The sequence below is a fragment of the Formica exsecta genome, unplaced genomic scaffold (assembly GCF_003651465.1).
Source record: "Formica exsecta isolate Colony F162 unplaced genomic scaffold, ASM365146v1 scaffold31, whole genome shotgun sequence".
Taxonomy (NCBI): Eukaryota; Metazoa; Arthropoda; class Insecta; order Hymenoptera; family Formicidae; genus Formica; species Formica exsecta.
The window spans coordinates 98881-109709 of NW_021850355.1; the positions used below are offsets into that span (position 1 = coordinate 98881).

At 33.5% G+C, this 10829-nt stretch overlaps 1 protein-coding gene and 1 non-coding gene across 3 annotated transcripts in view; both read right to left on the minus strand.

The window, feature by feature from the left end:
• The window catches only part of LOC115237807 (breast cancer anti-estrogen resistance protein 1), a 64135-nt gene extending 61496 nt beyond the window's left edge, over nt 1-2639 (minus strand). For both annotated transcript variants that reach the window (XR_003884398.1, XM_029811087.1), the window contains exon 1: nt 2190-2639. Coding sequence is in view for 1 of the 2 variants with exons in the window: in XM_029811087.1 (XP_029666947.1) it covers nt 2190-2282 (93 nt within the window). In the remaining variant the exon portion in view is untranslated. The remainder of the gene's footprint in view (nt 1-2189) is intronic.
• Nucleotides 2640-10299: 7660 nt separating this feature from the next.
• Nucleotides 10300-10461, minus strand: LOC115237842. Its single transcript, XR_003884404.1, has one exon. It is a non-coding gene; the product is annotated as a U1 spliceosomal RNA (small nuclear RNA).
• Nucleotides 10462-10829: the final 368 nt, after the last annotated feature.

Here is a 10829-nt window from a genome sequence, read left to right on the forward strand (position 1 = left end):
CACGTAATTATATCGCACAAATCGATTTCACTCTAATATACCTTGGAGAAAAATTATTCTCGATTATGTAAGAATATATATATTTATTGTTAGCAGAATGAATAAATCCCCATCACAAAATTCTTTTTTCGCGTCATCTTTAAAAAAATTATAAAAGCAGAATTATCAATTTACGATGCACTTGTTAAAATCTCGATAAATCTTCAAAATTACATTCGTTTTTTATCTTTTCAATATATTTTGACGTCAATATAAAAATCGATAGAAATAATAAATTTTAAAACAGCTCGAAAGTTTCTTCTTGTGAAATTAATGTACATACTTTCTATTCTAAAAGTATAACTTTCATTTCCACATGTAATCATTCTTAAAAATTAAAATTAAAATTTTTTAAATTTAATGCTGCCATATGATGACAAGCCATATTTTTTCGAATTCGATTTTTTTTCGAACTTGATTTTTCGTAAAAAATCAATTGATTATATTACGCGTAAGAGAATAATATAAAGAACCACTCCAACCCCACTTTATATGATAAAATGTCAATGTTGTCAATGTCGTGTCATCTGCAACGGGCAGACCTTTGCAAAACCTTCCGGTTATTATCGATCACGGTGTCTGCCCCTCGCTATATAGCTTCTCATCAAGTGACATGTAAACTGTCTGCGTATACATATATTGTTTGACAACTCGAGTTTTATCGTCGACATTTACGGAAGATTGTGATAGAGATAATCAAAAAGCGTTTTTAACGAGAAGCATCATTATCTTCATCATGATTTGAACAAGAGAAAAATTATTAGAGCTTCTAAATATATATATTCTAATTACAAAAAAAAGTGACAATCCAGCAGAATTTTTTTTTTTAATTCCAAAACGCTAAAAATATATTTATTAAAACAGCTTCTAATAATTTCCCAATAATTTATCTCAGACAAAAAAAAATTCTTTAAAAAGTTTTATATATAACACTATAAAATCAAATTACTCTCTAGCAAGATAAAACAAAATTTATTTTTAAGATTCTTTAGATATCATTGCAATTTTTAAGACACATCATACACGCGATCAACCTGTTAGTTAATCAACTATTAAAAAAATTCTAACTGGTATTCTCACATTAAAATAGCAAGTTATACGATTACGTAAAATTTACTTTACAAGCAAACAGACGGACAAACTTTTAATTAAAATTCTTAGGATGGCTAAAGTGGATAGCGTATATGATCTATGTTTCAGACGCATTTGATCGAACTGATTATATCCGCCCGGCCGAATGATATCGGACGTTATTTCTCTCCCCCCGAGATCTCGTGATCTGGTCTGATCCTAAGTACGGCGTGACCTTAAGATGATCGTTTCGTTCCGACGCCACCGAACCATGACAGGATTCCAAGGTTAATCAATTTCTGCTTGGCACGCTATACGCGGAATATACGTAATCCGTCTACATAACGGAGTTTTAAAATTTTGTATGAATCACGACCGATTGAATCGCAATTTAATCACGCACGTAACTGCGATGAAGCAGGACGATTTAAAATAATTTAACTGATACCGAAAATTGCTAAATCCAGTTATTAATTATCATGTTATACGATATTATCAAATATTACATTATGTATTACCGTATAATATTTTCCACAAGAAATATTCTTTTGTAAAATTCAACGCAGAATTTTCAAATGATCTCTGCAAATCGCAACATTATTTGCGCCGATTTATTTTCGACGAGTTCAAATTTCACGGTGATATGGATAAATGCGCATTATTTGACTGGGATTATTCTATTCATATCTTTTTTGTATCGTTTAGAATCTTTCAATATTATATTGATAAGAATAAAGTAGTAAAATACTATCAAACAATTAATATTTTTTATCGAAAGCGATATCACAACGAAAAATATATTCGCTAGTTTTGAAAAATAATCTATACTTGGATATTTCACGCACACACTTATTCGATATCGTAAATTTTAAATTATCAAATATGTGCTCAATGACAGCGTCATATAAATCCACTCGAGATAAATTTAATCATGATTAAATTGCATGTAAAAAAATTTACGTACAAAATATACGCGCCAAAATACACGACACTACAGAAATTTGAACTCGAAATTTCAACCAACTTCAATCCGGAGTAACCGGCGCGTCTAACGTAATACATGTATCGCTATTACTAACTTGGTTCAGCGTAGTCGGGATGATATCAGGTGTCTGCGGCAGCATCGTTGTAGGCGTTCTGTCGTTTGCGAGCACACCACGAGTCAAAGCCATTTATCGACACACGCGATCATTGACATAATAAAGATCAGCGACGAGAAATCGCGCAAAACACCTTAACGAGACACACTGTAGGATCGATCATGGGCCGCACAACCGTTTGTCCTCCTCTCACTCTCTCCCTCTCCTCGTCCGTTCTCAAACTGCTCGGTTTTCGTTACTATTGTGTACCGAAAATAAATCCACGCACTCACGCGACATTTTAGAGCATCGTTTAAAGTCGCAATAGCGATCAGAAAGCTCGCGAGAAATCACCGGTTGCGAAAATCTTTTTCCCGAACGCATCGAAGTTCGCCGACAATGACAGGACGCGACGCGCGACCTTCCACTACGAGGTGTGCGCGAGGACTGACCGTGACTGACTTCGGTCCGGGCGGTGTAGCTGCGCGAGCCGAGCGCCGAGCACCGCCGAGCGCTGCCGAGCGCCGCCGGAGATGGCCGAACGGCTGTCTCATCCCTTTCAATACCTGTATTATATATATACGCACTATGGCGTTTCGGAAACTTGCCGGATAACAATAATATTATTTCTGTATTTTTTGTCATCACATTGCAAAAGAAAATCGATCTTTAGTCTTGTATATTTTTACTTAATATTTGATTTTTGTTGTAATACGCACACATACATACACATCGAGAGAAAGGAAAAAATAATTGTATTGATTATTCTTTTAAAAGATCACAGAGTTTTACAATTCTAATATTATTAGTATCAAAAAATAAATTATTTTAAATATTATTTTATTAATAATTATTTTAAATATTTCTTAAAATTCTGTGATTAAAAAAGACGATTAAAGTAATTATATATCTGATGTTATGTATGCCTGTAAAAAGATATTTTCTTTCATTTCATTAGAATCTAATGAATGGACAGAGATATAATATAATTAGGAATTTTATACAGTTTTCTTTGCAATTTTTGTATATCAGGCTCGCATTCGTATTCATCATGTAACGGTTGCCTCGCAAATAACACAATGGTCGTATCTAAAGCTGCCTTGCAAATGATAAATTCCTTTCTCTCTGACAACTCCCGCGTTCACCTAAGTAACTGTACTTTTGTATTTAATACGTGTAATATTCTTAGATTGCTCTATTTTTTTATTCGCATTTTTTTAACAATTGGGTTTGCATTAGATAGCTTTTTTCATAGAGATTTGTGGCAAAATCTTTACGGATAAAGCATTCTGGCTATTTCTGATGAACACGTACACTAGAATGTTTTACTCATAAATTTCTATAATTTAGTTAATATAGTTAGAGGGAAAGCGATTCAAGTTTTTGTGAAAACTGTGTATTATTAAAATTTAAATACATTTTTTTGTTGACAAAGCTTTTCAAATTTTAATTTATTACAAATGTAAATTTGTGAAAACTTAGGTATAACTCGGGTATAAATCTGTATGTAATATATATTTTATATTTGTAATATAGGCTAAAATTAGCGGTATCTGTCTCTTCTATCTATTTCAAGCTTTGGATAAATATGGAGAAAAAGAAAGGTGTAGAAAGTAGAATGGTTTTTTTTTATTTATGCGGAGGCGTAGGAAGGAAACGGGAATAAAGACGAGAGCGTCAGCAAAAAGTGAAACAAAAGGATGCGGTTAAAAATAGTGGACCGGTTACGTCAACCGGTCCTTCCAAGGACCATAGCCCATTATATTATTCTTTTTTCACGCCGTCTTCACAGAATACTTTGAAATGTCAGAAACTGAGGCGGGAATAACGATAATGTATCTCGCGCCATCGCGCCAGGCATTTATATCTGTCGAATAGTAAAAATTTATGAGAACATTGAACAAGAAAGATTTCGTTATTATCACCGTCAATTCTATAAATTTTACGCGCGTAAATTCTCGCCGAATTTTTAACAAAAAATAAAATATTACTGACTAAACAAAAAAATAAAATATTGCTAACTATAAGTCGAAATCATAATTATAATATTATATTCAAGATTATTTCACATTTATCATAGAACGTTATATAATAAATAGTATGTTGAAACAATGATAATATTATTATATAAATAGCATATTGATATAAGATTACAAAAGATAAAACACATTTTTCGCATAAAGACGCTAAATAAAAATTGGCTAACAGCGAGATGGAATTTCCACATGCCACACACCTGTTTATAGCTGCGATAAGTAAAATGATTACATCACGACATATGAGTCACAGTGAATGAATCTCCATTACCGAATATCACTGTCAAATGATATCGTCGTGATATTTCGAATCGCTTACTGTACAAATCTGGTACTGTACAAATATGATATAAAATAACAATATTTGGCACCATATTAATTAATTTGCTCTCTCCCAATTCGATTTTTTTTTATGACTCAATACTTATTGGAAATAATTTTGATTCATCTGTCAAACACAAAGAGCTAAAATAATATGACGTCGACGTATAAAATGTTACCTTTTAAGGTAACATTCATGCTTTGCAATTTTAAAATTTAATGCGATACAAAAACGCGGTTTCTTCCGAGAATGCTTCTCTTTCTACTCTCTTAGTCGATAAGGATATTTGCATCTGAAAGGTAACACTTCTAATTATCACTTCTTAGTGTTATCATTCTTTGTAGATTGCAACGCTATCACATAAAGTACCTTATGTTCTTATCAGTTTCAGTATACACATTATTACACATGAATGAAAAGAGACTAAAAATTTTACATACATATATTCTATGTAAAGATATTATACCCGGAAACGCGTTTTAGAGATATATGAAAAATATGTTGATAAAGTGAGTATATTCTTATTGAGTGTAATCTTTTTAAAAAACAATCAAAAATATTAATTTTATGCTTTTTTTACTTAAATCAAGTAAAAAAAATGTTCATATTATATTCTGCACTGCAAAACATTTATTTATAAATATATTTCATATTGTTATATTCTATGTTAGGTATGATTTTATATTATATAATGTGCCTATCTGATTTATATTTTGTGCCATTTTGTGTACGCTAAACGTTTTATTTAAATTATAATTTGCACTTCAAAGTCTATATGGCTATGCTTTTTCGTCTTGCATGCATGAACCAACGGTTTAAATTAAAATCGCGGGCCACTTTCCTTGTGCAACTTTCTATGACCTACATCCCGTGTTCTGCCAACGAGATCGCCTTTAACTGCATCGTCGAACTTCCGGAATAATTAACAGTCGGCTTCCACAGATGACTGAATCTAATCCAATCTTCCGTTTGCATATCCATTCATCGCAGTGATTGCAAATTATAGTGCAGCGAATAATCCAGAACAATAGTTTTATATTTCGTATATAGTTTTTTTTTGCGTTGTTATTGTATGATAATAAATAAAAAAATATTTGCGAAAGAACAAAAGCAATAATTTTGCATTGTTTCGACACTATGTATTATTTTTAAAAATACTATTGTGTAATTTCAGCTATATAGTATATGAGCGTCGTCAATTTGTATAAATTTTACAATAATTTGTTTACGAAATACATTATTTATGTACCAAAAAAATTCTTTTCATTGCGTCTGATAAATTAATACTATAATATACTGAACACTCCATAAGTCACTTATATTGGGATGTAATCGTCGCAATAATTGTTGCAAATAATAGAAAATAACGGTTCATATATCATATTACACTAACAGGCTTCTGGTAATTCGGATTAACTAAATAAACGACTATAAATATTTAGGGAAGCAAGCGCAGTTGAAAATGCATCCATAAAACATGATCGTTCCCGATGAAGGAAGACAGAAAATGAAAGAGAAAAACAAGCAACGGTGACGAGGGTAAACTTTTAGATTGCAAAGGGTCGTTTTCATGAGAAGTGCGAGGGCGAAGGTAACGTGCGAGAAAAAGGAAAGCAGAAACGCGGTCTTTGAAAAATGATGCGTCGCGCGGATGAGCCTCTGGCTTTGCTGCTGAGATGAAATGACCTCGGTCAATGTCGAAGGTCATTGCCCGTTGCGGCTTCAAGACGAGTATTGCTTTTCCTTACGTAAACGCAATTAAAAGTCGTCGCATCGCGTAATGATAGAAAGTTTAATTGACTGCGATGGTCATGAAAATTCATGACTTAGCATTTCCCAAGTTTTCAAATCATAACTCCGTGGATTGTTATATATATATATATTATATATAAAGAAAGTATAAATTAAAATAAAATCGAGATTTAATTGATAGAATCTATGCATATAATTAGAATATATAAAAATCAAACCTGGAATAAAATAAATAATTAATTTGTGAGTTAAAGTAATGATATGCCATGTGTAGAATGAAAATAAGATAACATTTACAATTTTGAGATTAAATTATATTTTACAGGGCACATTTTTACTTTAACTCACAAATTAATTATTAATTTTAACTTACGAATTAATTATTAATTTTAAGCTTAAAAGTGCTTTGTGCAACGTCAAATTCATGAATCTTGCAAAATATTTGATTTATTAACTTTTGATGTAACTGATCCGTCCATTTCTCTTTAACCACATTTTTTATTTTTCGTGTAATTACCATGTTCCCGATCGTATATCGCGGATACACTATTAGACCGCACTATATTCATATTCATTAAAATTACTTTGCATCGCTATGCGGAAGTCTGAAGGCTTCTTGATGTATTCCGCAACATACATTTTATCTCGTGGAATGTCTGGCACGTCCCAGACCCTTGGATAGTTGTGGATAGTCCAAGATGGGAGAATCTACGAAAGATCTACGAATGAGGTCAACGAAGTTAGAGTGTCACGTTAGAAATATGTGCGGGCGGGCCGTTACTCGACGATAATTTTTCGAGGTGCTGTGTAGTACGTAAGGGTGGGAAAAGAGGGATAAAATCAAAGAGTAGTAATTCGTGGCGATTCTCGCCACGGGATAAATCGAGAAACGACGCGAATCGGTAATGAAGCAACGTGGATATGCATTATTCACGCGCGGCCCAAAGTGTTTGTATTTTAAAGTGACGCGCGGGCATTAATATTGCATAACGCGAAAGTAGCTCGATGCATCGCGCCAAGTCGATCCGAATTCAGAACTTTGCTACCGGGGCATCGATATTATTCCTTGCTTACTAATGCGGCCCGTCTGCGAAACAGCGTCGGATAAAAATAATAAAAAAATAAATGCATAGTATATAAAAATATATGACTCCCAATTGTGTAATCAAATTGTATGCTTTTTGATGTGACTTACTCTGTTGGAATGTAAATGTGTTATTGAAGAGTGTTTGCAATTGCATCGTCGAAATAGCAAAGTGTCCAAATATTGATATAACACATTACGAACGAATCATTGCTTTATCGAGAACAGGAACTTTTTCATTATCTGTAAACATTAAACTGTCAGAACTTGAAACAACAAAAGAATGATATACATTAACAATATAATGCAATACGATACAATATTTTCAGGATTGAATTTTTTCACATATCCTTCGAGACGATGGAAAGAGGAAAATTTTTTACTTTGAGATGTTTTACTTCTAAATAGGTTTTTCATCAATTATGTCGCGCGTTTTATTCGGGCACTTTATCCAATGTAATCAATTTATCGTCAGAAATATTTGAAGAAGCAAGTTAAACGACATCGTTTTATTCTTGCGTCGGTGTGTCTTCTTTTCCCTCATCTCGGTTCGAGAGACACTTCGCTTCCCATTAATTTGCGCCACGTTTCTTTCATGTAATTGAGCCGCATACCGATTCACAAGTGCTTTTAGGCACGAGTGCTTCCCGTATTTTCGAGTGGATTAATCTCTTTTTGTTCGGTGAACGGTGAATGGACCAGTCAATGCCTCCGCTACAGTCTCGATGGACAATATCGCTATAATGAAATATCGATTTTCGAAATTAACGTTGAAACGAATACGTAGAGGATTAATCTAAATACGAATTGGTACTTCAAATGTGTGTATCAAATGTGATATAATTTCGCGATTTATGTAATATACCTGACTTTCTTTCCCAGAGGAAATTAATTCTCAAATAATTCTTCGCGATTGATTTGAAATCAAGAAGTCAACCTATATTAAAGAAAGGAAAAAACCTATATTTATGAGAAAGATTATCAATTATTATATATAGTTAAATATAATTATTATTATTAGTTAAATATAATAATTCAATTTACTGTAAAAAAATTTCCTCGCTTCCGCGAGTGAAGTTCGTCTTGTAGTTTCGCGAGTTACGTAGATGCGCTAGGAATTGCATTTAGCAGGATCGAAATATCACGAACACTAATTCGCTCGAGCATCAATTATCTTCGTCAGATGTTTTAAATATAATAATTCAATTTACTGTAAAATATACATTAGTATAATTCATATTTCAATTTTCGGTTGAAATTATTTGTCGCAACGTGACGAAGGATCGCGTCAAATAAATCTCCCATTTCCCCTCCTAGGACTTCCATCATATGTTGTATCTAGTCTAGACAATTCCCGATACGGCAACTCGCGGAGGGAATGTCTGCGTCATAAAATGATCGGTGCCGATGAAAATAGATCCCCGGGCATTTCCTCGCTTCCGCGAGTGAAGTTCGTCTTGTAGTTTCGCGAGTTACGTAGATGCGCTAGGAATTGCATTTAGCAGGATCGAAATATCACGAACACTAATTCGCTCGAGCATCAATTATCTTCGTCAGATGTTCTGGACTGTACTTATTGCGGAAAAAAGTGAAATATTTCCAATTATGCAAACGTGCGCGAGTCGAACGAGAGGAATCGGCGATCCTCTTTGCGTGCGTAAGACAGAATATCGAAGCAAAACGAATACTTCGATTAAAAAAAGAATCATCAAGATCCTTTTACCGCTAATAACTGCGATGTTCTGTTAAGATTCAATTAATGAAAATTGCGCTCGTTAAAGCGGCTGTACACTCGTTGCAGACTTCCTTTATAAATCTCAAAAGTATTACGAAATCGCTTTGTGCTCTTGCATCTCAAAGTGATTTATCACTAAATATTTCATTAATTCTTAATCTATACGTTTAATATATGTGCGTAAAACCTATAATGTAAATCTTTGTTATGATGTAAAAGAAAACGTAGAGAATAATTTTGTTAATATATAAAACGAAAACAAACTTGATAATTAAATATAAATATTATTTTCATGATTGCTATGCCTTCTTGTGCTCTTCGAAATATTACATAATTAATAAAAAAGAACAAATTTTTGATTAATATTCGGCAGCCTATATTATTGGAATATTACGATAGAAAAAGTCAAGGGTTAAACTAAATGTTATTTACTCGAGATATCTATCTCGTATTACCAAGAACGCAGGAAATTGAGTTACATACCGGAGGCTGATGCACTTTAAAGCTCAGTGCACGAAGCGAGGCGTGCAGTTACATATATACCTGTATATCTATCATCTCGATTATCGCTCGACATCCACCTCTCGACAAGTTAAATTCGATTTCCTCGAGCTCGCTTCAACCATTAATTTGAAAATTGCGTTTAATTAAGAATTATCCCATCCGCCATGTAGATTCGCGCGCCAGTCAACTCTCATTTTACGCTTAGTCACTCTCTATGTTTCTTAAAATAGCCAGGAAATTTTCGCGAGTCCTCTTATGCGATCGTATCCACGTTGTTTTTACAAATTATTTTCCGTATAGAACATTTTGTACGAATTACGAGGAAATATAAAATAAGCTTAAATTTAAATTTCGACGCTTCCTCTTTAATATTACTTTGTTCGCAGCAACTTGCGATTAAAAATCTGTAGTGAATATATATTTTATTTTTCCTCACTCATTATATTGATCCATAAAAGTCAGCAGAGAAATCTTAAAAAGAAACTCATTGATTCTAGACTTTGCGCGTCTGATTTTTCTATCATTCATCTGCGTTTCATGTAGAAAGTTTGCAGAGACAGGAGACTGTTTATAACATTTTGTATGAAAGATATAATCTTTCTCACAAATTATTTTCTCCAAAATAATATTTTGTCTAACTCAAGATTTCCTAATAATTATTTTTGTAATTCTCTTATCCGGGATAGCGCGAACGCAGTCCCGACTAACAAAAATTATACGTCCGAGATATCCACATTAGGGATATTCGCAAGGGTCAGCTCAACCGTAGTGCAATGGAAGAGCCTCGCCCTGGAGGAACCGCCTTGTTGATCACGGTAGCCTCTACGCCAGGTAAGTATGCTTTCGGTCCTCGCTCATCCTCTTTTATAACCACGAGATTGTATTTTAACTGCGAGTAACGCTTGTGTATCTTGCGCCACGTAGCGTCAAGTATTCGAACTAATTCCCCCGTCCGCACAGTTCAAATGGATGCCTCTATGAAGGGGTGACCATATGAGTGGAAGGGATAGTATAGAATAGAAAGGGATGCAGTTTCAGAAAATCACTCGAATATCCGAAAGGAGAATTAAAACTGTCAACCTCCACGTGGAGGGCACATGTTTATATATATATATATATATATATATTTTTTTTTTAATTTTTCGTTATCGAAAACAATGAAAATGTGAGAGTTGTGGAGAATATGCGCGTTTCGAAATAAGGGATA